The sequence below is a fragment of the Microtus oregoni genome, unplaced genomic scaffold (assembly GCF_018167655.1).
Source record: "Microtus oregoni isolate MIOR12 unplaced genomic scaffold, Mior012 000023F_ref0000262, whole genome shotgun sequence".
In the NCBI taxonomy this organism is placed as follows: domain Eukaryota; kingdom Metazoa; phylum Chordata; class Mammalia; order Rodentia; family Cricetidae; genus Microtus; species Microtus oregoni.
The window spans coordinates 36892063-36918467 of NW_024543082.1; the positions used below are offsets into that span (position 1 = coordinate 36892063).

Here is a 26405-nt window from a genome sequence, read left to right on the forward strand (position 1 = left end):
ACACACACACACACACACACACACACCAAAACAGACTTGATAGGAGGACAAACTGCCAGATAGACCTGCTTTAAATTTACAGTCTTGTATTTTATAGTCCATCCCATGCTTCAGTAAATAAATAATCCATTTCACAACTGTATCCTCAATAGAATATAAAAGAAAAAGGTCACTTAGTGTATGTGAAGTCTTGAATTCAGTGCCCAACATTGTAAAAACATAAACACCAAAAATAAAGCAAGCAAACAAAACCCAAAAGATAGGGTGAGATGATATAATTGTAACTTAAAAGCCAAGCCTTTGCCCCTTCTGAGATGATGCTCGCATAATGGTGGTGAAGGTAAATGCTCTTTACCCTCCGGTGCTGTCATTTTCAGCCTTTCAGATAGCGTGATTTGAGTCATTTCCAGGCGTAAGTCTTGTACGTAATAGATAGCAAAGCCAGAACAGTTAATTCTGGATCTGGTTTTACTCCAAGATCTGTTTCTGAGTTTTCTTTCTACCTAATTCTTCATATTATAGAAGTGTGAGTCATAATACTGCAACCAGTAGTACATTCTGGATACCTTCACAGAAGGTAAACTGTTGTGCTTCTCTGGAACTACAGTTTGAGGAAAAATAATTGTGCAAAAGTAGTTTATTTACTACAAGTTTACTCTGCCATCAAAATGTGAAGCCCTAGATTTGTAAACCTGATTGTTCCATGGTGCCTTTGGGTCTCATTGTATTATAGAAAACCTGTTGACCACAATGGTACCTGAGAAATCTGCTTATTAAGTAGACCCAAGCAGTAAGACTTTTTGAAAAGGGATCTTACTCAAGCCCCAGCTAGTTGGAAACTTTGTTTCTCAGGCTGGCCTCAAACTCAACAATCTTCCAGCCTCAGACCCAAGAGCAGGGATTACAGTAAACATTTAAATCCTAATAACTAGTTGCTGTTTAAGCAAAATAATGCAAACAAGAAAAAAATAATTAATTTTCTTAATAAATAACCGCAGTTACTAATGGGATGTGCATGCTGTTGAGTTACAAAGAGCTTTCACACCCTGGAAGCCGTGGAAGAGCTGCTCTTCTCATTCCTGTTCTACATTGGTTTTTGAGGAGAATTGTCATTTAGCACAGGAACTGCCAGAACCCTAACTTCCCAAAGACGGGTCATGGAATGGATCCTCCGCAGTCATATGTTAAGCTCTGGCCACCTCAGGCTAATAGTTTATCTGATATCCAAAATCTGTTAGAGCCCTTGGTGTTTTCTCCAACTTAAAATAGCCTTTTCCCCAGATCACTGCAGTGCCCCGAGGTGTCTATTACAGTTCAGGATTGTGGTGGTCACATGCTTTATTCCTTTCAATTTTGTGCCTTATGATTTGTCCGTGTTTGCCAGGTATGGAAGTGTGACTTCAAAAGATTAAATCTCCCCAGCATGCCATTAATCCCTATACTCAAGCGGGAGCAGAGGCAGGCGGATCTCTTAGTTCGAGGCCAGCCTGGTCTACAGAGCGAATTCTAGGACAGCCAGGGCTACACAGAGAAACCCTGTCTCAAATAACCAAAATTCCAATGAAGTCCTTTCATTTGCTTTTGCTGTTGTGAGGTGATGGTTCTTAGTTTCCTGAGTAGGAAATGAGGAGCAAAAGGAACAGCAGGGGCTGGAGAGAGACAGGAGCTCCAAGGTTAAGGGCACTGGTTTCCTTTCCCGAGGACCTATGCTCAATTCCCAGCACCCACATGACAGATTATAACCATCTTTAACTACAGTTCTAGGGGATCTGGTACTCTCTTCTGTTTTCAACTGGAACCAGACATGCACATAGTACATAGACATATATGCAGATACAACACTCAAACACATAAAAATAAACTTAAAAAAATTAGATATCCGTTCTCAAAAAAGAAAGGCAAACCCATAGGAAAGTTTTCAGTTAAAAGTGAAGTTGGTAGTGTTTTCTAGCGAGAAAATTAATAAATTTATATTTTTGCCTATAAATTATTATTCTGTTAGTATATAGAAGTATGATTAGATTTTAAAATATGGCCATTAAGAATACAATTGTTTCCTGGGCCAAATTGAATGTCAGCTTGTAAAATTTTGAATGCCAAGTGTAATAAGCAGCAGTGATAAGCAGTGCATTTTTTTTAAATCGCCAAATGCTGCCAGTCAGCATGGTTGCCCTTTAGATAAGCTGCAGTGTCCCTTTTTAAAACATGAGTGAGGGAAGGAGTGACTTTAGAGCTGACTTTTTAAGTATAAGATGAAGTTAATGTTAAAATTGTTGATGTTAAAATTGTGATGTTTTTATATAAAATTGAAATGTACATATTTAATAGAAAGTAAAAAGTAGCTTTAACATCAACTTTTAAAAAAAGTCAGGGGGAGCCAGACAATGGTGGCGCACGCCTTTAATCCCAGCACTTGGGAGGCAGAGGCAGGAGGATCTCTGTGAGTTCGAGACCAGCCTGGTCTACAAGAGCTAGTTCCAGGACAGGCTCCAAAACCACAGAGAAACCCTGTCTCGAAAAACCAAAAAAAAAAAAAAAAAAAAAAAAAAGTCAGGGAGCTGGAGAGATGGCTCAGTGATTAAGAGCACTGGCTGCTCTTCCAGAGGTCCCGAGTTCAATTCCCAGCAACCACATGGTGGCTCACAGCCCTCTGTAATGAGATCTGGCCCTCTCCTCTGGTGTGGGGCATACATGGAGGCAAAATGTTGTATACAAATAAATAAATAAATCTTAAAAAAAAAAAAGTCAGCCCAGACCTGAAAGTGAAGCAGTAGCAGGAAGTGTCCAAAGGGAGGAGCAAGTCAGCAGTTCCATTGCTTTCGTTTCCTTCTTCACCTTGCTGTGGGCAAATAAAGAAAGAAGATAGGGCCTCTCCCTGTAGCACAAATAATAAAAACCCAGAGAGAGATGTTAGGGTTCAACCTGAAGATCAGAAAAGCAAAGCAGCCAACCACTAGAGAGACCTTTTACCTCTACCAAATCCACGAATCCTCAGACTCCACACTCTGATGAGTTCCTGTCGCCTCCCCTTTATATTCCTCTCTCTGCCCAGTCATATTGCTCCTCTCTCCATCTCCCTAGAGTTGGGATTAAAGGTGTGTGGCTCTCAAACACTCAAGATTAAAGGTGTGAGCCACCACTCCCTGGCCTGTTTGGCCAACTAGTGTGGCTGCTTTGCCCTCTGATCTTCAGGCAAGCTTTATTTATTAAAACACAAATAATATACCACTATGTCTCCCCCTGAATAGTAAAGCTGCAGTAGGTGACATTTTACTACACAGTCTTGGGTCTTTCTATTCTAACTTAATCTGAAACACAAATAGCCCAGAAATACAAATAAGACTTTTGCTTATGACTGTGCTGGAGTAGTAGGACCTAGAGTTTGCTTCCTATCTGAGAATAGCAACAGAAAACTAAATGAAATGAACAAAATGGTTTTCAGATATTGACAAGTAAGTCAGATTGAATACTAGAGGGTATTATTTCATTAATGGAGCAAAGTAACTCTAGACTAAATTCTTCTTTGGTCCTACCTAACAAAATTTAAGACCCCAAAGACTCTGCTTTTGCCCAAATTATCATTTCTAGTAATTTTAAGTTTCAAATAACTGTTCTCAGAAGTTTAAGAAATATGTATGTTTGTGTGTGTGTATCTCTATCTATATGGCTGATATATACACATACCTATAAAACAAAATTTGTGTGTTACATGATGCATGCATATCATTCAACCCATACTCACATTAAAAGTTAGTTTACATGCAAAGAAGCAGCAAATACACTTCATAATGAGAAGAAAAGTCAGTCTGTAGAAACAGATGTTAGTGTTCATAAGGGACATTGAAACAGCCTTGAAAAATATATTCCATATGTTCAAGAAGTAAAGTATGAGCATATTAAAGACATGAAAAACATGGCTCACATGAGTCATTCAGAGTGGAAATAACAGTGGCATTATACATGACTCCAGAAGGCTAGTTGGAAAAGCTTAATGATCCAGAACAGACGGACTAGCTTCAAGACAGAGATGAAAATTATCCAAAGGACACACACAGAGGGAAAAGACCAGTGTAAAGAGGTTGCATGGGTGAGTTGTGGGGCAGCTTCAGGCGGCCTAACATCCATGTGTGACTGGAAGGGAAGGGGAAGGAAGGGTCTGAAGAAATAACAGCTGGTGATTCCCAAAGTTGGTGGAAACTGTAAATCTACGAATCTAAGAAGTTAAATCAACACCAGGTAGAAGAAACATGAAGAAATTTTGTGATGCAAAATCAGAAGATGATGAATCAATTCAGAAGCAGAGAAAAGGAATACCTATGCAAACGAAAGAGTAGCAGGCAAGAATGATCTTGTGCTTTTCCTTAGAAGCAGCCCAAGCGAGAGAACATAGAGAAACGGCGTGTACTGAAAGGGGAGACAGAACCACGTGGCCCACTTGGGGCTCTGTGCAGCCTCTGAAGGAAGATGGGCTTCCCCACACATCCAGAAGAGGAGGAATCTGGACTCAAGTGTGATGGGTAGCAGAGAAACTGGGTTGCTTCTGTTTGCTGGGGAGTCTGCAGCAGTACGTTGTGAAAGAAGCACAGGGAGCGAGAGACACTAAGGTGTGGGATGGACTGTCTCACTGGGCTAGCAATGCTGCAGTACTGAAGAGAGGCACTTTGCATTTTGATTTGCTTATTTGAATTTATAAGATTATTAATAAGAATTTGTGTTTTATCTTTGTGTGTGTGTATTGGTTTGTTTGAGGTGTGGAGTGTCACATTGTAGTCCAGACTGGTCTGATCTGTAACTCATTGGGTTAAATTGTGGTAATTCTCCTGCTTCAGCTTCCTGAGTGTGGGAGTTATAGCATGAGCTCTCATATCTGACTTGTGTTTTATTTGCAAGCTAAAATCGAGCTAGACAATTGGAAAGAGAAACAAACAAACATATTTCCTATTAGGTTATTCTCTGTTAGTATTCCTGTATATTAAATGTTATACTCTTTAATGTTCCTTATCTATAGTCTTCATATATATGTGTGTGTACATATATATATATATATATATATATATATATATATATATATTTCTTTTAAGTCTAGCTTACTGTTGAAGGCGTGTTCCTTATAGAAACTGATCTTAATGGTAAGAATTTATCGTGGGTTGTGTGTTATCCTGTTCTCTAGTAACTATAGTATTGCTGCAGCCTATTGAATTGCTTTATTGAAATGTAGACTAACAGTCTTTTAATATCCTGTGGACCACATGTGAAGTATAGACAGGATGACCTTATACTTTGTGGATTCTGGCCACTTGTTCATTAGCGCTTGTTAGTTGTTTGTCTCTGGTTAACATTGAAATGTGTCTTGACCTATCTTACTTAATGATTCTCTTGGAAAATGTGGTCAGAAGCCTAGTTGTCAGCAGTTGCTGGGAAGCTGCATGGGATTATTTAGAGCTGATTGTGCAGGATGACACTGTTGGGTCCACTGTGTTAATGCTTTAGTAGTGGATTAGAACGCCATTAGAACTGGCCTGTTGTTGTGGGAGTGAGCCCAGAGCCATGGACATCTTCCATTGAGCTACATCCACGGTCCTTTCATATTTTTATCTTGAAACAGGTTCTTGATAAATTGCCCACACCTGCCTTGAGCTTCTGATCCTTTGGTCTCAGCCTGCTGCTGAAGAAACTGGATTGACAGACATTGCTGCCGTGCCTGGCAGTCTGCTAGGACTTAGCATTTGCTTCCTCTTGTGTTCTATCAGGAACTGAGAATCTTGTCACGGGCCTACCTAGTACACAGTAGACATTCACTGAATACTTTGAGCAAATAAGGTTATTTTTTTGAAAGTGTTGACAGTATTTGGATGTATAGGTTATAGGTTATATAGAACAATAATTTGTTTCATGTCTTTCATTTGTAGTTTTGATATTTTAATTTTATTTTTTATAATTTAATTAAAAATATTTACCTTATAAATTTTTTTGTTTTATGTGTGATGAAATGGAAACAGGCCCTACTGCTAGCTAGTCATATGATCGTGGATGAATCAGATAATTGCTAGTCTTTTTCTTCTGAAAATGAGAAGCTTGGACTACGTGATCTCTAGTACCCTCTAGATGTTCTATACTAAAGTGCTGTTTGCATGCAAATAAACTGACCACAAATTGCCACCCATGCAACCACAGGCAAATTGTGATTCTAGGAGCAGCATTCTAATTTGCAACTCCCACGCCCTGCCTTTTTGAGAGTGGATCTTGATAATGTAGCCTAGTATGTGGTGTGTAGCAGGGAACTCTCTGTTTAGCCTGCTGCCCTCGAACTCAGACCTCCTCTCTCAGACTTTAGGAATGCCAGGATTACAGGCCCCTCATTCCGTGCTCTGTGCTTTATTGATCCACAGTCTGTTGCTTGATCTTCTGGCTCAGTTGGAGAAGTACAGTCTAATCCCAGTCTGGAAGGTTTGAGCCAAAATAATGTGTACATCGAATAGCACGGCCTTCTTGAGTAGCTCTGCTATCTAGTTTGAATTATTGTAATTCACTGAAAGTTAGAGAAGTTTACGTTGAACTCAATCCTTCGAGAGCCGCTTAATTTAATATAAGAAACTTAACGTTTTGGGCTAGGAGAACATACTGTTGGACTAGATGTCCAAACATCAGGGAAGAGTTGCTCCAGACACCACTCACATAACCACAAACTGATGCAAAAGCAAGAGGATTTTTATTCTGTCATGACAGGCTCCTTCAGGTTCGGGATATGAAGGACAATGATAGCTGTTACAGCCCACCTTTTAAAGTAAAAAGCCACAGACACAAGGGGGGAACTTATTGGATTGGCTTATTCAAAGGGTTCCTAGTAGTGATTGGTCTCTTCCAGGGCAGGAGAATAGCTGTGTGGTCAGGTGATAAGGGAGAGCATCTCTGTGGTCTTCCTGACCTTTGGTTCAGTGACTAAATCAACACATCAGGAACTGAGTCAACATCTGTGGGTTGTATTTGCCTCAGTTCCCAAAATGGAGTTACGTTTGAAGATTATTCTCAAGGACACAGGGGGATGAGCAGTCCAGTATGGGGGGGTGGGGCGACTGTCCCTTTTCCAAGATAGAGTGAGAGTAAGGTTTTAGAAAAATGTCTTAGGGTTGAGGGAGCTTACAAATGCATTTAGAGTCTTTCATTCCCTCCTCTTGTTTTTTCAAATCCCCATCTTGGGATTTTCTGAGGTCTCTCTTGAGAGCCTGATATTGGTGGGTCCGTACTAAAACTTGGGTAATACTGAGTCATTCACGAATGAACGTCAGGAGTTGATATTTTCTGCAGTCCTGGGACTGGGAAGAATCTAGCTGGGGTTTTTAGGGAGGGTGCTGGGAAATGGCGGGGCCTTAGGGCTTGGTGTGGTGCTTAGAGCCCCTGCAGGAGGGGGCTAGTTCAGTCCCCCACCCACCTTGTCGAGTTTGCTTACACACATACAGCCCCGCCCCCAGACAAATATATCAGTCACAATGTCTACATGCAGGATAAGAGTCCCAGAGAGTTTGTTTGGTATTTTTTTAAGAGTCCTTTGTTTAGCTTTGGGTGTGCTGAAGCTTTTATCTGGAGGGTCCTGAGTCGTCCTGTGGAGGTGCTGGCTTCACATGAGATGTGTGGATCCAGGTTGCAATATCATCTGCTTTGAGAGCGGTGGTTGTCATAAGGAGCATGGTGTAGGGTCCCTTCCAGGAAGGTTTAAGGCTCTGGGACTGATGTCTCCAGACGTATACGGAATCACCAACGGATGTGAAATCTCTTGGTGTCCAGGCTGGTAGGCAGCAGCCAGTGGCTTCCACACCTGGGCTTGGATGATCGGGAGGGCTTTTAGGTGGGCAGATAACAGTCTGAGAAGAACAGCATCAGGATTATATACGTCCACCTTAGTGAGCAGTGGCAGCCCTCACATAGGGTCTCATAAGGAGTGAGTTTCAATCACCCCGAGGTGTTTTGAACCCAAAACAGGACAGAGGGAGGGAGTTGTGTCCAATCATTTTGCTGGTCTCTAGGGCCAATTTTGTTAATTTGTAAAAATTTTCTTTTAGAATTTTATTTATCCTATCTATCTGACCTGAGCTTTGGGGTTGGTAAACACAATTTTCAATTGATCCCCAATGTCTTGGCCATGCCCTGACTTACCTGGGCAACAAAGGCAGGTCTATTATCGGATATGATTACCTTGGGCATTTCAAACCTCGGGAAGATTTTTTTTTATGATCTTCTTAGCCATTACATTGGGTGTCTCAGTCCTGGTCCATGTATGATGGCTATCTTCTTTGGCAAATGTGTGGCTTCCTGGAGGCTCAAAATTTCCGCAGATGTCAACAGTCCTTTTTGTCTGTATATTGTTCCGTGTATATGGGTGAGGGCAAAAGCATACCTGCTGTCAGTATAGACGTTCCCTCTGCCATCTGTAGAGTTTGTATCAAAGCCACAAGTTCAGCGTTCTGGTCGGGCCGACATCCCTGAAGGGAGGCTACTGGCCCAGATCATTTGCTTCCTGTCCATCAACGCTGCCCCCTCCTTCTGCTTACCTTCTGTTTTGTGTACCTGCTTGGCTCGGACCCCCAGCCTTGTGCCCCAGGCAAGCTTTGCCAACATTTCCGGCTCTGCCTGGCACAGCTCAGCCTGCCATTCTGCCAACCGCCTGTCCTTTCTGCAGATGCTGGTAGGATCCATAGTCCGTCGACATTAGCCCAGCACAGGAGCAGTAGTCTGGCACAGGAGGGCACCTGTGGTAGCATTGTGACTGCTATATCACAGTCTGACATGGGTGAGGGAAGCGGGACTGTAGGTGAGCAGTCAGGGCTCATGCAGGCTTTAGAGCAAGCACAGCACCAAGGCAGTTGCTAGGAGGTGAGGATTTCTTCAGCAGTGATGGCAGGGAGAGGTGGTCATCCTGGTGAGGAGGGCGTGGCAGAGGCAGAGGCAGACAAGCAGCCTGCGTCTCCTGCAGATCTGAGAACAGCAGCGAAAGCAAAAGTCCCTCATTTGGTCAACAAAAGGCTTTGATCATACATTCAGGGGTGATCAGGGAGGAACGAGTAATTTATTTGTTTTTTTTCCCAAATTTATAGTTCATTAGGTGTCCAGTTTGTTCAATGGTTGTTTTAGTACAGAGTACTCAGTTCTTGTGTCCCTTAGAAAATCTATAGAGGTATCTAATGTCCTTTTTCTTGCTATAAGCACATTGGCCTTTGTCCAAGGGGTGCCTCTGTCCATCTTCATTTGTCTTTGATCTTCTGTTGCCCAGGCTCCTTATCTGAGTCCTGTCTTTTTTTTTTTAGTCGAATTTCTTTCTTGTTTATGATCCCTCCGGTTTTTTCTTTCCTCTGCCTCCCGCCTCTCTCTTTCTTTTGCTTCCCTTTCTCTGTCTCTCCGAATTTTACAAGCTATAATCTCGCAACCTATCTACTTGCTGTAACTTTTTTCTTATATCTGATGCTGACTGTCCTATGAAGACCATGGCTATCGCTGCCTGCTGACCTTTGGAGGTTGGGTAAAATGACTGTAAGCCTCCATTAAACATGTAAGGAACACAGATTTTAACTGGCCCCTGGAGAACCTCTTTTACCTTGGCCGAATTAGTGGGGTGTCTTGCCCCTGAGATTTGCCATGAGCCCGGCATTTTGACTGTCAGTTTCTCCCTTTAAGAATTAATTAGACATCATCATGTAGAAGAATGAAAATAGATCCATATTCATCTCTATGCACAAAACTAAAATCCAAACAAATTAAAGACCTTAACATAAAACCAACAATATTGAACCTCATAAAAGAAAAAGTTTTAAATACATTTTCAAACACAGCCTCAGTGGCATAGACATTGAGAAAAACAATCAATAAATAAGATCTCCAGAACTGAGAAGCTTTTTGTATAGCAAAGGATATAATCAACAGAACATAATATCAGCCTGTAGAATGGGAAGGTATCATAAAAACATATAAGGAACTTAGGAACTTAGTCCTCATAAGAACAAATAATCCAATAAAATTATGTTACAGACCTAAACTGTAAACTCTCAACAGATGAACTCAAAATGACTGAAAGATATTTAAAATTTGCTTAAATATAACATCCTTAATCATTGAGGAAATGCAAATCAAACAACTCTGAGATTTTATCTTATTCCTGTAAAACTGACCAAGATTAAAAATATTGTTTGACAATTTATACTTAAGAGAATGTGGAATAAAAATCCTCCATTTTTGGTAAAAATGCAAACTGATATAGCTACTTTGAACATTAGCATGGTGAATTTAGAATTAGGCAAGATATTACCTTAAAACTCAGCAATATCCCTTTTGGACCTACTTTACATAGCAGAATTATTTTATCATAGACAGAATCTGAAAACAACCCAAAATGTACCTCTTTTATATCAATAATAAATGAGAATCTTCGCCATGTTTTTAAAATAGCCATAAACATTATAAAGAGTCAAAAGGGCCATTTTAACTCAACCTCATCACTCAGCAACACCCCCTTTGCCATTGTAGTGGGGTGAGAGGCTTCAGCAGATCTTTGCCATGTGGGGCAACTTGGGGGCCCCCATCTCATCACAAGCATTGCGAACAGTCAAGTGTCAAATTTAGATCTAAACATGGGCACATGGGCGACTTAGAAGCTCAGCTGGGCTGTTTACATGGCCCTGGCCCGGGTCCAGAGCTTTTACAACAATAATTCTTGAAGACAGTGTAGTCCTGTATCCATCTAAACAGAGCTGGGAATTTAATTTTTTCTGCACACACTGCATAGTAAGAAATATAGAAACCAACAATCTGTAGGTTTTTTTATAAGCACATTTTTTCAAAGTGACTCAGCTTAACTTTCCCCAATTTTTAAACCAGAAGCTTTACCCTGGACATAGCATGTGATGACCGGAACAGAGCATCCCTAGAAGAGAGATGCTAGCAGGGTTGGGAGGCCCTTTTGATGTTGGCTTGCCCTACTACCTGTTGCTCCTGAATCCACATTCGCCTTTTACCAAAAGCCATAGGGATACTTACTTGCAATCTCTCTATCTGCTGCCAAAAATGAAAAGGTCCAGGCTCTTTATGGGACGTGTGCTTTCTAATAGGGTATCTGACTCCAGAGAAACAACCTACTGCTGGTTCCCAGGCTTACTGGGTCCTGTGGGGAGGAATTAGCACCAGCTTGGACCCCACTGGTATGTGTGCCTCCTGCACGGGAAAAGAGACGTGGAGGGGCAGACTGCTGTTATCAAAGTCAGAGGGAAGCTGGCCTTGGTGCCTGCACTGTGCTCTATAACAAAATGGTTTGACCCAGAGTAGGGGGGTTCTCTGGACAAGCTCTCCCAGGTGACAATATAGGGAACCTGGTAAGGGTGGCCATAAGGGTCAGACTGGAAGACTTTTCTTTAACCTACAAAATAGTATCTAGATTGAACGTCCCGCCCTGTGACCAGCCCACTTCAAAAGTGGGCCATTCCTGGAAGCAGACCTTTTGCCAGCATTGCTTTCGGATTTCCACAGATTGGTCTGCAGCTTTTCTCTAAAGTTAGGGTTGGTTACTTACTGCTCCATGGTACCAGATTTAGACACGAGTACAAACAGATACACAAAAACAAAGACACGAAAAGCCAAAACCAAACTCAACATCAGAAGCTGCGCAGCACTACAGATTCAGAGGAGGTGAGTGGCAAAATGCCTCCTGGGAACTAGAGGAGTGACCTGGTCACTCTTAGCCCCTCCGGATACTGGAACGTCCTCCAGATTTACAGATTACTGGAGCGTCCTCCAGTACAGATACTGGCCCTACGTAGGTACAATTTCAGAAGCTGCACTGCACAGCACTACAGACTCAGAATACCAACAAACACAAACTACAATAATCATAGAAACAAAGTAGACAGACAGACAGATAGACAAAGACAATAAGAGCGCTCGATCTTACCTCCAACTGGGCCTGGAATGGGTCCAGAAGCAACTCAGTTCCCGGCCAATGCACCAAAATGTTGGACTAGATGTCCAAACATCAGGGAAGAGTTGCTCCAGACACCACTCACATAACCACAAACTGATGCAAAAGCAAGAGGATTTTTATTCTGTCATGACAGGGTCCTTCAGGTTCGGGATATGAAGGACAATGATAGCTGTTACAGCCCACCTTTTAAAGTAAAAAGCCACAGACACAGGGGTGACCTGTAGGTTGTTTTCCAACTTATTGGATTGGCTTATTCAAAGGGTTACTAGCAGTGATTGGTCTATTCCAGGGCAGGAGAATAGCTGCGTGGTCAGGTGATAAGGGAGAGCATCTCTGTGGTCTTCCTGACCTTTGGTTCAGTGACTAAATCAACACATCAGGAACTGAGTCAACATCTGTGGGTTGTATTTGCCTCAGTTCCCAAAATGGAGTTACGTTTGAAGATTATTCTCAAGGACACAGGGGGATGAGCAGTCCAGTATGGGGGGGGGGGGGGGGGCGACTGTCCCTTTTCCAAGATAGAGTGAGAGTAAGGTTTTGGAAAAATGTCTTAGGGTTGAGGGAGCTTACAAATGCATTTAGAGTCTTTCAATACCAGTTTTGTTTTTTGCTTTTTAGATAATAGAGTTGCAATGAAGATGTGAATTTTATGCATCATAAATATTTCAGTGTGTTTTAAAGATATGGGTTGAGTTTTTGTTGTTAGTGGCTTTTCCTAGGCAAAGCCTTACATGTCTTGAACTTCCCATGAGCCTCCTGCCTCAGCCTCTTAACTCTGGGTCGGGGTGCAGGGAGGCACCATGAGCTCTCCATTCGTTTGTTAAATCTAATTATCTCATCATCAAGACATTTGAAATTTAATAGTGGTTCTAAAAATATCAAATATGTAATCAGCATTCAGATTACCATGGTGCCTCAAAGATATTTTCATGAGAATAAGTGTTTATTGTTTATTGCATTTACCTTGTTTAAGATTATGTTCTATGACCTTATTGATATAACATGTTCTCTAGCAGGCAAAATCTGAAAGCCTCTGTAGCACGAATTCTAATTGGTCTTAATAAATAAAACCTGGAGTCAGATATTAGGGAATGAAAGCTGAAGGAACAGAGAAGCAGTGTGGCCAGCCACTAGAGAGACTTTTACCTCTACCAGTGCTCAGACCCAAGGGGTGATCCTGTCCTCAGACGGCACTGAACTCCTGTCTCCTCCCATTTTATCTTCCTCTCTCCACCCAGCCATATCCTTTCCTGTCTCTACCTCCCTAGTGCTGGCACTAAAGCCATTGGACTACCTGTTAAAACACAAGTGAAATATTACTACAGCCTTCAGATATTTATTAGTGTTAGCGCTATGCAGATACATTTAAAATATACATGTAAAAAGTAATAAAATACAGAGGAGCTAGATTAATTTGTAAGGTAGCTCTATGTGCTTAGGAACCTATATTTTCTTTTTTCTTTATCATTTTTATTGTTTTTAGTGCACTATACATATTTTCCACTCCCCTCCCTTCCTCCCCTTTCCTCTTCTACACTCTCCCATGACCCACACGCTCCCAATTTACTCAGGAGATCTTGTCTTTTTCTTCTTCTGTTGAGATTCATGTGTGTCTCTTAGGGTCCTCTTTGTTGTCTAGGCTCTCTGGGGTTGTAGATTGTAGGATGGTTTTTCTTTGTTTTATGTCTAAAAGCTACTTATGAGTGAATACATATTTGTCTTTCTGGGTTTGGATTACCTTACTCAATATTTTTTCTAATCCATCCATTTGCCTGCACATTTCAAGATGTCATATTTTTTCCACTGAGTAGTATTCCATTATGTAAATGTACCACATTAATCTATATGTTCATGCTTGAAACCTAAGAAAACATTAGACCCAAATGAGTGATAGAGCTAACTGTGGCATGAGTAGAGGAGTTGTTCCCTTTAAATAAGCCCTTGTTTATCCCTGGTATATGGAAGCCAAGGTTTGCTTTTGCTTGTTTTTAAACATGTGAACTACAAAAGCAGAGGCCTGGTTGCCATAATTGAACTGCTGAAAATCTCGATCGCTCAGAATCACTCCTAACACAGTGGGCTTCTTGGACATCCAGACCCACTTGTGGTTAGCAGTCAGTAGCTTGTGAGAAGAAAGGTTTGTTTTTCCCAGTGTTTTGTTTGTCTAATAACCACCGTCAGTAGAAAGGGGAATGCAAACTTGTGTACAGAAGACCAGGTGCAGTGGATGCTGGGGCAGGAAAGTGAGCTGTGCTTCTCTATCACCTGTCCCCACCTCGATTCTGCTCATGTTCCTTCCTTTCCTCTTTTCTGAGCCCTGCCCCTGAAGCCTTGGCCAGCAGTCACTTAGCAGGCTTGTTCTCCACACCCTCCTTCCTCTGCCCACCCTCCCTCACCACACTGGAGATTTTTCTAGGCTTTACTTAGGATTGTTAAATGCCATCTTTCGCAATGAGGACATTGGGATTCTTTCCTTGGAAGGGAAAGCTTTTTGTAAAATGTATTGTGTTCAAGTTAGCAAAATATGTCCTTTTGTGCTATAAGCTTAGGGTTTGTTTTCCCATGAAGTGAGTATCTAGTGCAGCTGGGATGTTCAGTGTCTCTTAGGTCGCTGTCACACTGAGGGGTGAAAAAAAATCAAACCGGCTTCAATTGCTATTAGTATACAAGTGGCAAACTATAGAATAAAAGGAAAGAGTTACTTTTAATTGAGTGATAAGGGCAAAACTCCAGGAAGTGCATTTAGCTAAGATTGAAGGATGGTAATATTTGAGAATAGGAAGAGGACTAGTGGCAATTCCAGATGGAGAGAACATGCTGAGCAGAAGACGAGGGGAACGTGGGCATGTGGACAGCAGTAATGCTTTTGGGCTGAACCCCGTGTGCCTGGAGGTCATGAGAGGGAAAGGAAGACAGGAGAATTGAGCATGGTATTTTCAAGTGCTGCGTTTCATATCAAGGTCATACACATGTTCTAATATGGTATAAGTGCTCTTATTCCAGACAGTCTCTTCATAGTTGAAGATTCTTATATTATTTTCTAAAATGGGATTGTCGGGGAAGTGGGACAATGATCACAAGTACCCCTATATCATCTGTTTTGGAAGCTCGCATAAAATACGGACATCTTTTTCTCCACTTAAAGGCTCACCCCAGCTCTCAGTAGGCTGAGGCAGGAAGATGATGAAATCAAGATTATTCTGGGCTACACAGTGAGACTGTCTCCGAAAAAAAAAATTATAAAGGGAAAATAGGGTATTGTAAGAATTTATCTTATTGATGCCATCTAGAGATATTTATCTAAGTGTAGGAAGGTGAAACAATTTTAAACATACAGAAAAGTTGGAAGTTCAGTTAAAAAAAAAAAGGATATTTTCTTACCTATTTGAGAGTAGGTTGCTGACATGATACCCTATTACCCCAGATACTTTACTATGTATTTCCTTACATCCTCTTGCGTGAAAGTATACAGTGGTACTGGCCATTGCTAATGATCAGACCCTGTTCCACTTTTACCAGTTGCAGCAATGCTTTTTATAATGAAAAAATCCAGTTCAGATCTGCACCAGTAGTCAGGTCTTAATCTCCTCAACTCTAGAAGACCGTGGTCTGACACTGGACCCTAAGCCCTGTGCCCGTAAAGAGCAGCAGTGCTGTTGTTGAGCAGGGTGCCCCTCCTGGCTGTGCTGCTTCCGCTGTCCCACAGCCTCAGCAGGGCTGTTACAGAGTGACACTGGGTTTTTCCAGTCAGGTGGCAGCTTTCAACTGTCTCATTACTGTCGGTATTCTCTCTGGTAACTGGCAAAGGTAATGGTTTGCCAGGCATGTCTTGTAGGCTTTTCCCTGCCTTTATGATTGTTTTGAGGACTTTGAGATGATAAAAATGCCCATTTCCTTGTGGAGTTTCTAGTCTATAAGTCTATTTGGGGAGTAATAACATATTGTTCCTTTTGTTGCTTGTATTCCACACTTGTCAGTACTCTTGAACATGTCACAAGGAACCCATTCTAAGTACAAGAGCAGGAGTAGGTAGTTCTTTCAGGGCCCCCCAGTGTAGCCCTGGCTAGCCTGGGACTCTGCAAACCAGATGACCTGCCTCTGCCTCCCCAGTGCAAGGATTAGCGTATGAGTCATCACACCCAGCAAAGCTCCATTCTCTCCAATGCTGGCTCCTTAGTAGCCAATTTAAGCCAATTTCCTTGTAGGTCAAATGGAAATTGTAGCTTTGTTCCTTAGGTTATTGTGAAAATTGAATAATGCATACAAACACCTGGCTTGTGTTGCTGTCAGAATAATCAGGAGATAATAAGTACTTCAGCAGCAATGCCATTTTAAAGTTGCTGGCAATAGCTTCAAAGGAAAGCAAGACTCTTGGCAGGAAAAATGCAATCTCATCTATTCCTGCGTGCGTGCGCGCGCGCATGCGTGCTCTAAAAAGATAATTCCAAAGAACAGAAAACTAAGCAGCTTGGCATTTACTTGCATATTTGAGCTGGATGACAGTGTAATAGAAGGATTGTCATTGGGCCTGAGCTGGTATTTATTTGGTGTGCAATTGAGGAGAAAGTAGTTGTTATTAGACAGTATTTCTTGATAATTTAAGTTGCAGAGAGATTGTTCATATGGGAAGGGAATGACTTAGTATTAAATTACATTTGCTGGCTGCTGTCGTTGAACCAAATGATGAGTGCTACTGACACTAATCCATCAGTAATTCCTACATTACCATGTCGGTAGTGCGTTTTAAATTCATACAGAGTGTAGCCTACGGGATACTGTAGAGCTATCTCACCTGGAAACCATACCTTCTGCCAGGAGAAATAGACTAAGTGTTTTGCACATCTGCTTTTTTGTGTAGTATACATACTTAAAAAAATCAGTCGGGTGCTGGTGATGCATGCTTTTAATTCCAGCACTTAGGAGGCAGAGGCAGGTAAATCTCTATGAGGGCATCATGGTTTACAGTGCTGGATAAGTGTTCTGCCACTGAGTAAACTCTCAGCCCTACCCATGGTACCCTGAATGAGGAAGTACAGTATTTAAGGAAGGCAAATCTGGTTTCCTTTAGAAAACAGAATTCAATTTATATTGTAAAATTTTATGTTTGTATTGAACATTAGAAGAAGTTAGATGTAACTTCTGTAAATACGTAGAGCAATATCAAGGAATGTGGAGTAAGACACTTTTAGTGTCATGCAAAAATTCTTCCCCACTCCAGTTTTGTACTGGTTAGAGAAAGGCCCACACTTAATTATGAACACATAGAGAACGTGATGATAATTGAGTCATTTAGCCTTTGCTGTGCTGCCAGCTAGCTGAGCACAAGTCACTGGATGGTAAAAGTGAGGCTTACAAGGAAGAACCTTGAGTGGATAGTCTGAAGAGAAGCAGATCTGGAGGTTAGATACTTTGTAGAACCCGGGGAAGAAATTTAAGGTAAAAGAAGAGTGTGTAATCCAAGTGGCTAGGACTGTTAGGTAAACTGAGGCTGAGAAGAGCCCTTTGCCAGCAGTGGAGATAGACAGGATCTGGGGAGGCTGGAGCCATCTGCTTGCTTGCTTCCTAGAGCAGCACGAGCGCCCTGCCGAGGTCCGCAGTTGTGCAGTGTAGACAGAGGACAGGGTGAGAGTGGTATTGGCAGGCCGGCAGTGTGACCCAGCGGGCCAGGCAGCCAGCTGCCGGAGAGGAGGGAGTAGGACAGGAATTCCACTTTCCAATGTGTTACTTGGAATTTTTTGAAAGACTAGATATGGTTTATTTTTCTTTGGTTCTTTGATAAATTGTAAGAGTAAGAGTGTATCTGCTAAATGTTAGGAAGGTTTTTCCTTTAAACTTTGTGGATATTTTTGTTGTTGCTGATTTTTCTTTCAGTAGACTAACCATAGGAGCCTGCTCTAGGGAAACTATTGTTTAAATGGTACTTATTAACAAGATAACATCAGCTGCTAGAAGGAAGAAAGGCAAAAGGTCAGTAAAGACTGCCCCACTGCTGTGCTAAACTTTCTGGTCAACCAGTGGCTTACAGCACTGTACCTGTTTATAGTGGTATATCAATTATATTTTAATAAATAAAGCTTGCCTGAAGACCAAAACGCAAAACAGCCCCACTAGTCAGCCATACAGGTCAGGGAGTGATGTCACACACCTTTAATCTCAGAACAGAGACAGAGGCAGATCTATTTGAGTTCAAGGCCACCCTGGGCTACACAGATTGAATCTGTCTAAAAGAGAAACAGAGCTCACACAAAGGCCATCCCAGCACTAGGGAGGTGGAGACAGGAACTATATGGCTGGGTGGAGAGAGGAATATAAAGGGGGAAGTGCAAAGAACTCAGTGGAGTGTGGAGTCTGAGATTGGTGGAGAAAATTACAGGATCACCTCTTTTTTTTTTTTTTTTTTGTCTGAGCCTTGGTAGAGGTAAAAGGTCTAGAGAGTGGCTTGACTGCTTTGCTTCTCTGACTTTCAGGTTGAACCCCAATATCTGTCTCTGGGTTTATATTATTTGTGCTATACCTGTTTATTCAATTTCTGTGTTCAGGCACTATTCTAAGTGTCAAGGATTGAAGGGTGAATAAGACAGGTCATCAGTGAGAAAAGATGAATTACTTAGATGGTTGGAATTATTTAACTCCAACAAGAAGGCTGTATCACTAGTTGGAGAAAATGCCTAATATAATACACTGGTGTTAAGGCCCCATTGCTGAAGGCAATACCTATATAGAACATGGAGATGTGGAGCTGGTGCCTACATAGAACCTTCATCTTATGTTTCAGCATCTTCAACACAGAAAGATATTCTGCATATTATCAAAAAAGTAATGTAAACATCTGTCTGCAAGAGATGCTAGGGTAATGGTGGCACAAAGCTTGTGGGAGCAACCAACCAATAACTGATTTGACTTAAGTCCCATTCCACGAGATCTAATCTAGAACCAACACTGCTTGACCAAGAACCTGAGACTAGATAGCCCAGGGACACAGGGAAAACCAAATAATACAGAGAGAGAGAGGGGAGAAAAGAGGAAAAAATTTAAAAAGTGTCACATTTTGAAATTTTTTTTTCAAATTCTGGCTTTATAGCTATATAAATTCTGATGTCACTTGGGAGGCAGAGGCAGGCGGATCTCTGTGAGTTCGAGACCAGCCTGGTCTACAAGAGCTAGTTCCAGGACAGGAACCAAAAAGCTACGGAAAAACCCTGTCTCGAAAAATAAAATAAAAAAAAATTCTGATGTTTTCAATTATTATTTTTTAACAGCATCTGCAGAAAAGGAGGCAATTAAAAGTACATATACCAAAGTACTGGATGCATATGGACTTTTGGGAGTTTTACGATTAAACCTTGGTAAGTCTGTTATTCAGTGTGACTCATCTACTTCCCCATTTCTTTTTTATAACCTTGAAGATTACAGAGACTGCCTACATATTATTTCAGACTCAGTATCTGAGCTTTAAGTGTTATATATCTTTTTAACACTAATTAAGATAAAAATTCTAAAATTTTTATTGACATTGAAAATTTCATGTAATACATTTTGATCATATTCACCCCCAACTCTTTCCAAATCTACCCCCACATCCCTACCCAACCAAATTTCTGTCTGTCTATCTGTCTTTCTGTCCCTTCCTACTCCACTTCTTCCCTCTCCAACTACTTCTCTCAAACTTACGAAGTGCAGTTTGTGTTGGTTAACTACTCTTGGAAGTGGAGTTTACCCTGGAGTGTGGTCAGTCTACCAGAGATTACACATTCAGGAAATGGACTGTGCCCTTCCCAGCAGCTATCTGATCTTTGGTGAAGAGCACTTGCTGCTCTTCCAGAGTACCCACGTTTGGTTCCCAGGATCTCATGGTAGCTCACATAGATACATTCAGAGAAAACACTCCTATACATACAATAAAAATATTTAGGCTAACCTTATATGTTTCTTTCTTAGAAAGACATGCAACATTTTTAAAATCACAGGAGAGTGTCTTGTTGAAACACATTAGCAGAAAATGAGAACAATCCCTTTGTTTTCTTTCAGCACATTAAGGAATAGGTGTGTGGGAAACACTGATTCCCTAGTATACGATGGAAAAGGCATCTGTTTTAGATTCAGAAATGTCTGCTATATAGTATTCTTTTGTAACTTAAAATCATTTACGTGTGTGGATGTTCGGTGATGTCATGTATGTCTGTGAACGACATGCTTGTAGCCTGCTGCATCAAGAACGGTGTCAGATCCCGTAGAACTGTTGTGAACCACACCATGTGGGTGCTGGGTATCAAACTTGGGTCCTCTGGATGAGCAATGCTCTTAACCACTGAGCTGTCTCTCTACCCCTGACTTAATGTTATCATAATTTTCAGGATAACTTTTATGATTAGCAGTTTGTCTACACAGGTATGCCTTGAAATGTGGCCCAGACACTGCACCTGGTTCTTGCTTTTATTGGTCTGTGTGAGAAAGTAAGCTTGCACTATTGTGCATATACAGCAATGGTTTTCTTCGTTGATGAAATCTAACAATGAGACTAAAAGAAGAAAAAGAAGTCAACTAAAGGGGGGATTTAGTTATATAGTAGATTTTATTATGATTTAGGCACCTTTCTTACTGGGGGCTGCCAAGAGCTGACATACTCTTTTGATGGAGCATTTGAGCAGTACTGGCCTATAAAATGGAGATTTGTCATTTGTTATTAATTTATCATATTCAGAAGACTGTGCTGGACTGTTAACTGTTATTGTTTAAGTAATTATGAAATAAATGTTTTAATTACCTTTCACAAGGAATTATATTATAGGTTGGCCATGCTAGCATACTCAGTTTAATCTGGATAATAAGTAAGGAGCCATGATTTGGGAATCTTTCTGCTTATGCCATTGCCTGTACACTGACTCTAATATAAATAAGATTTGTGTTATAATTAAATGAAAAAAAATCCTGGTGTTCAGGAGTTAGGACCACAGAGTAAACCCCAATATCATGCCATTTGCTGTAAAAAAGAAAAAAGGAAAACCGTAGAAAGTCTGTGAAAGTTTTCATGAACCAGATTGCTTTATAAATAGTCACAAAGGTCTTGTTCCCATATGCTGTCATCTTCATTTTAAAACTTTACCATTTACAAAGATATTGGACATTCATTATCTTATCTGAGTCTCCTGTCCAAGGTAAGATTATGAGGGCAGCATTTTTTCAAGAAGTTTTGTTGCCTCAGATTAAGGTTGGAAATAACTTTATAAATGTGACATTGTCTTATTAATGTCTTAGTGCTTGGCATACTGAATTATTTAACTGAGAATATTTTTTTCCCTGAAAGAATACCTCTGGTTGTCAATTTAAACATGTTCATGGTAAGTTTAGAATAATCATAATGATCAGGCATGGTGGTACGCATCTATAATCCCTGCTCTTATGGGCTGAGGCCAGAGGGTTGGGAGTTCCAGGCCATCTTATGCATCACAGTAAGACTGTTTAAAAAAAAAAAATCACAACATAAGATTTTAAAGATGGAAACACAGGAAGAAGTCAGAAGAAACTATAGAGCTTGAAAATGTTGGCGTTCTGCCCAGTAAAATCGTTGGTTTTTGCAGGTGATACCATGTTACATTATCTGGTCCTAGTCACTGGATGCATGTCTGTTGGGAAAATCCAAGAATCTGAAGTTTTTCGAGTAACTTCCACTGAGTTTATATCACTTCGAGTTGATGCTTCAGATGAGGATCGCATTTCAGAAGTCCGAAAAGTTTTGAACTCAGGAAACTTTTATTTTGCGTGGTCTGCATCTGGAGTCAGCTTAGATCTGAGTCTGAATGCACATCGCAGCATGCAGGAGCACACGACCGACAATAGGTTTTTCTGGTGAGTCTGTGTCTCTTGCTTCCTTTTTAAATTAACTATTGTGGTAGCTCGGGGATGTGAGGCGTAATGTGTTCAACAGTGACTCTTTATGGACAGATGGGCATGGTTGATTGAGTGTGCACTTTTTTTCCTGCCCTGAGTCTGCAGCAGAGTAGGGCAGGCACCTTGATGGAGTGGGAATATGGGATGAAGCCCATTTGCTGCTCTTCCTGATCTTGACTGAAATGTGCTTAAATTTGCTTATTTGTGGAATTTGTAGTGTAGTTATATCACTCCTTCTGGTCTTATTTCTGAGATCTCATCTCTGACATTTTCATCAATCTAAGCAGTGTTCCCTTATTTTCAATGTTAAGATTATAAGTAGTTGATCCTCTTTCTTTGTTGGTGCTGGGAATTGAGCATACTTGGTGCATAGTAGGCAGGGGAGCCCTCCTCTAGCCCAAGTAGATGCTCTCAGTGCAAGAGCAGCAGGTTCTGAAGAAACAGTGCACTGGGACACTGTCTAGCACTGCACTAACTAAAGCTTGGGTAGGTATCTGTCACTGCAGGTTTCTCTCCCACCTACCAGTTCCCGGATATCCACTCTAAGGCTTAATATTAATTACAAACGATGGCTCAGGCTTATTATTAACTAGTTCTAGTAACTTAAATTAACCCATTTCTGTTAATCTATATATTGTCACGTGGCCATGGCGTTAACCTAACATCTTGCTTCCTTGGTGACTGCTGGCATCCCCCTGACTCCACATTCTTTCTCCCTCTCTCTTTGCTTGGATTTTCTGCTTAGCTCTGTTCTGCCCTGCCATAGGCCAGAGCAGCTTCTTTATTAACTCGTGGTAATAAAACATATTCACAGCATACAGGGTCTGTTACTTGATGCTGCTGAGGTGCCATGTTATAGGTAAGCACAAATGGTGAGCGGAAGCTAGTGATGATGGCATGCACTTTGTCAAGTGTCTAGAGATATGCTTTCCAGGGTGAAGCCTTTGCCAACCCTGTGTGTGTGTTTTCTGGTGGGAAACCCTGGAGCCCTCTGAAGTAAATGATGATAATCCAGCTGTGCTTGGGCAGCTGTCCATACCTTTTTTGTTCCCTACGTATGTCTGTCCCCAGTCTTAGAGGGACAGAGGAAAACTTTCCATCACATTAGAAATCCAAGCAGATACAATTGTGTTTACAGAGTTTAATAATTAGTAGGAATAGTTCTTTCTTTTTTTTTTAATTAAAGGTAGAGATTGGGACATGCTTAAATCACTTCCTGAAAAAGTTTGTCCAGTGGTTGATAGGCTGAACTTTTGCTTTGCTAAATATTGAAATACTTGAGTTTAATTTTACCTAGAAAAATGGAAGCTTAGAATTCACATCCTTGTAGCTTTGTCTGTATGTCTTTCTTTCTTCCTCTCCCTGTCATTGTCTCTCTCTCTCTCTCTTTTTTTTTAAGATACAATAAGCTTTGTAGCTAGACTGCCAAAAACTCCCACAAAAACTGTAGTTTTATTTCATTGGAGATTTTAAGTAGTACTGTTTCTGCTCAAGACTTGGCATAAATGTAAATAGAATAAAACCTCATTGCCCCTAGAGTAAAGGACAATGTGAACTGACAGCATAACAAGAACTCTACCTGCCTATATATAATGCCTTAGATCCAAGCTGTGCTCCATGACATAGCTCTCGGTTGTGCCCATTGGACATACTGGGTCATAATCTGTTGAGGTTTGTCTCAGATCAGGGTAAATCATGGTAAAGTATGAGAGCATGCGTCATGGGGTCAGCTGAATGAGTTATGGTCGTTGACTTTCATGTCACCCCAGTGTAGTCTCATCACTCAGTTGCATTCCATTTCATTTTATGAATGGATAGGAAGGGTTAGCATGGTACCTGGTCTCCTGGAACTGCATGGCCACCACCGAGTGGATCTCAATGGTAGCCTGTTACCTGAAGGGCAAGGAGTTGAGGACTCCTGCTCTTAGCAGCTTTGCTCCTTGTTACTGTTGTTAATGACGCTGGGTGTTCAGGAAGGCACTGTTACATTTCTGTTACCTTTTTCATAAGATACCAGGGTAGTGTAGAACACTTAAAGTCCATTGAGAATGATCAGAGTCTTACATAATCATATTGAAAAGTAACTTTTGAATTGATGAAGTCATTTGCTGAATGACATCTTTTTTTAGTAGGTTTGCTAGAAGTTTCCACAGAACCTTCCATGTGTATAGTGGAAGACTAAGGTTCCAATAGCAACCTCTGCAAAGAGTCAGCAGGGTGAGAAGGCTAAGGTGGTGGGTTCACTCCCCTGTTCATGTTTAGTCATTGGGACTCTAAGTATTTTTATCTTTTGTTTCTTCATCATTGGGCTATGTGTTTGCTGGAATAAAACGTTTTTCCTTTCACGTTTGTAAACCAGGCCCTATCTAATACCTCTAGTTGTACAGCATTTAGGCTGTGGGTGTGCTCAATGATAGAACCCTTATTTAGCACGAGTGAGGCCCTGGAATATATGACTAAAGGTGAAAAAAATTTTGGAGCATAGAAAACATTATGCCTTCCTTACACTGTGTGGTACATAGCTACTAGCTATGCCAGCTATTTATTTTATTTTATTTAAATAGCACGTTTCTTTCATTTACTCTATACACCAACCAGTTTCCCTTCCTTCCCCTCCCATCCCATCCATCTTCCTCCCTTCCATTTCCACTTAGAAAGAGACAGGCCTCTTATGCCCCCCCCCCCACACCAGCACAAAGCATAGCACATCAAGTTGAGGCAAGACTGAGCTCCTCCCCCTACATCGAGGCAGGGCCAGACAACCCAGCTTAAACTTAATTAAAATACAGCCTTACAAAAGTCTTCTATGTAAATCTCTTTGATAAAGTAGGATGTGTTTGTGTAACTCCTTCTGGAACATGTCAGTTTATGTGTGTGTTCTACGAAGTAGACTAGAAATGTTTTATCAATACTACAATCACAAGGTTTTAGTACAATAAGATATTTTATTTTATAGCCCTGTCTTTAGTATAGCAAATGGTTTGCTTGGGGAACCTTTTAATAATATTACATTAATGTTTTAAAATGTATTTAGTGTTGTTTTGTACTTAGTAATTTAATCCACTTTCTTCTTTTACCCTTAGGAATCAGTCTTTGCATTTGCATCTCAAGCACTATGGTGTGAATTGTGATGACTGGTTATTGCGCCTCATGTGTGGAGGGGTAGAAATCAGAACAATTTATGCTGCCCACAAACAAGCAAAGGCTTGCCTCATTTCAAGGCTAAGCTGTGAACGAGCTGGGACAAGGTTTAATGTCCGGGGAACGAATGATGATGGTCACGTTGCCAATTTTGTAGAAACAGAGCAGGTACATAGTGTTTTATATTTCTTACCACATGTTGTGAAAGAGACACAGGAAATATTAGAGTAACACAGACTATGAGAGGGAGACAGGAAATGCTGGAGTAACAGGCTTGTGTGGAGACACAGGAGATACTGGAGTAACAGGCTTGTTGGGAGACACAGGAGATACTGGAGTAACAGGCTTGTGTGGGAGACACAGGAGATACTGGAGTATACTGGAGTAACAGGCTTGTGCGGGAGACACAGGAGATACTGGAGTAACAGGCTTGTGTGGGAGACACAGGAGATACTGGAGTAACAGGCTTGTGCGGGAGACACAGGAGATACTGGAGTATACTGGAGTAACAGGCTTGTGCGGGAGACACAGGAGATACTGGAGTAACAGGCTTGTGCGGGAGACACAGGAGATACTGGAGTAACAGGCTTGTGCAGGAGACACAGGAGATACTGGAGAAACAGGCTTGTGCGGGAGACACAGGAGATACTGGAGTAACAGGCTTGTGCGGGAGACACAGGAGATACTGGAGAAACAGCCTTGTGCGGGAGACACAGGAGATACTGGAGTAACAGGCTTGTGTGGGAGACACAGGAAATAGTAGGTAATAGTTTTACCGATATGTTTTGGTGTGTATAATGATGTTCGTAGCTACTTACTAGCCTTAGAAAGGCTTCCCTAGAATAAACTTAATGAGTAATTAAGTAATGTGATATAATCAGTGCTGTACATTTGACAATGAATTTTAAAATCTTCATTTAGAGACCAAGATGGTTTTATATAAATATTTTATGTGAAAATAAGCCCAACTCGTAATGATAGATACGTATTACCTAAAATTCTAAAGTTATAGCATTTGACTGTGGAACTATGTAATCATAAAACTTCAGTCTATAACACAGCCCAACTCAGTTCTTCAAATTATAAAAAACTAAGGAACAAATGAAAGAAAATATAAGAATATATGTATATAATACTGAGATTTAAAATTTTCTTCTTTAAAGTTGTGATTCTTAGATGTTTTTATTTTCTAGGTTATATACCTAGACGACTGTGTTTCTTCCTTCATACAAATCCGAGGATCTGTTCCATTGTTTTGGGAACAACCAGGGTTGCAAGTATGTATATGCCTGATATCCAATTTGTTTGTTTGTTTTCCTCTTTGAAAGCATCCGCATTGTCCAAATTTTCAACATGGTTCTTCAGTTTCACTAATCAGTCTGTTGTGTGTAGTACTAGACTCACAGGTGAGGGCCTG

At 41.0% G+C, this 26405-nt stretch overlaps 1 protein-coding gene across 9 annotated transcripts in view; it reads left to right on the top strand.

The window, feature by feature from the left end:
- Synj1 (synaptojanin 1) overlaps window positions 1–26405 on the top strand; it is an 86771-nt gene that overhangs the window by 7025 nt on the left and 53341 nt on the right. For all 9 annotated transcript variants that reach the window (XM_041672846.1, XM_041672845.1, XM_041672847.1 and 6 more), the window contains exons 3-6: window positions 19219–19305; window positions 21538–21805; window positions 24931–25156; window positions 26182–26265. In XM_041672846.1, coding sequence (XP_041528780.1) covers window positions 19219–19305; window positions 21538–21805; window positions 24931–25156; window positions 26182–26265 — 665 coding nt within the window. The remainder of the gene's footprint in view (window positions 1–19218; window positions 19306–21537; window positions 21806–24930; window positions 25157–26181; window positions 26266–26405) is intronic.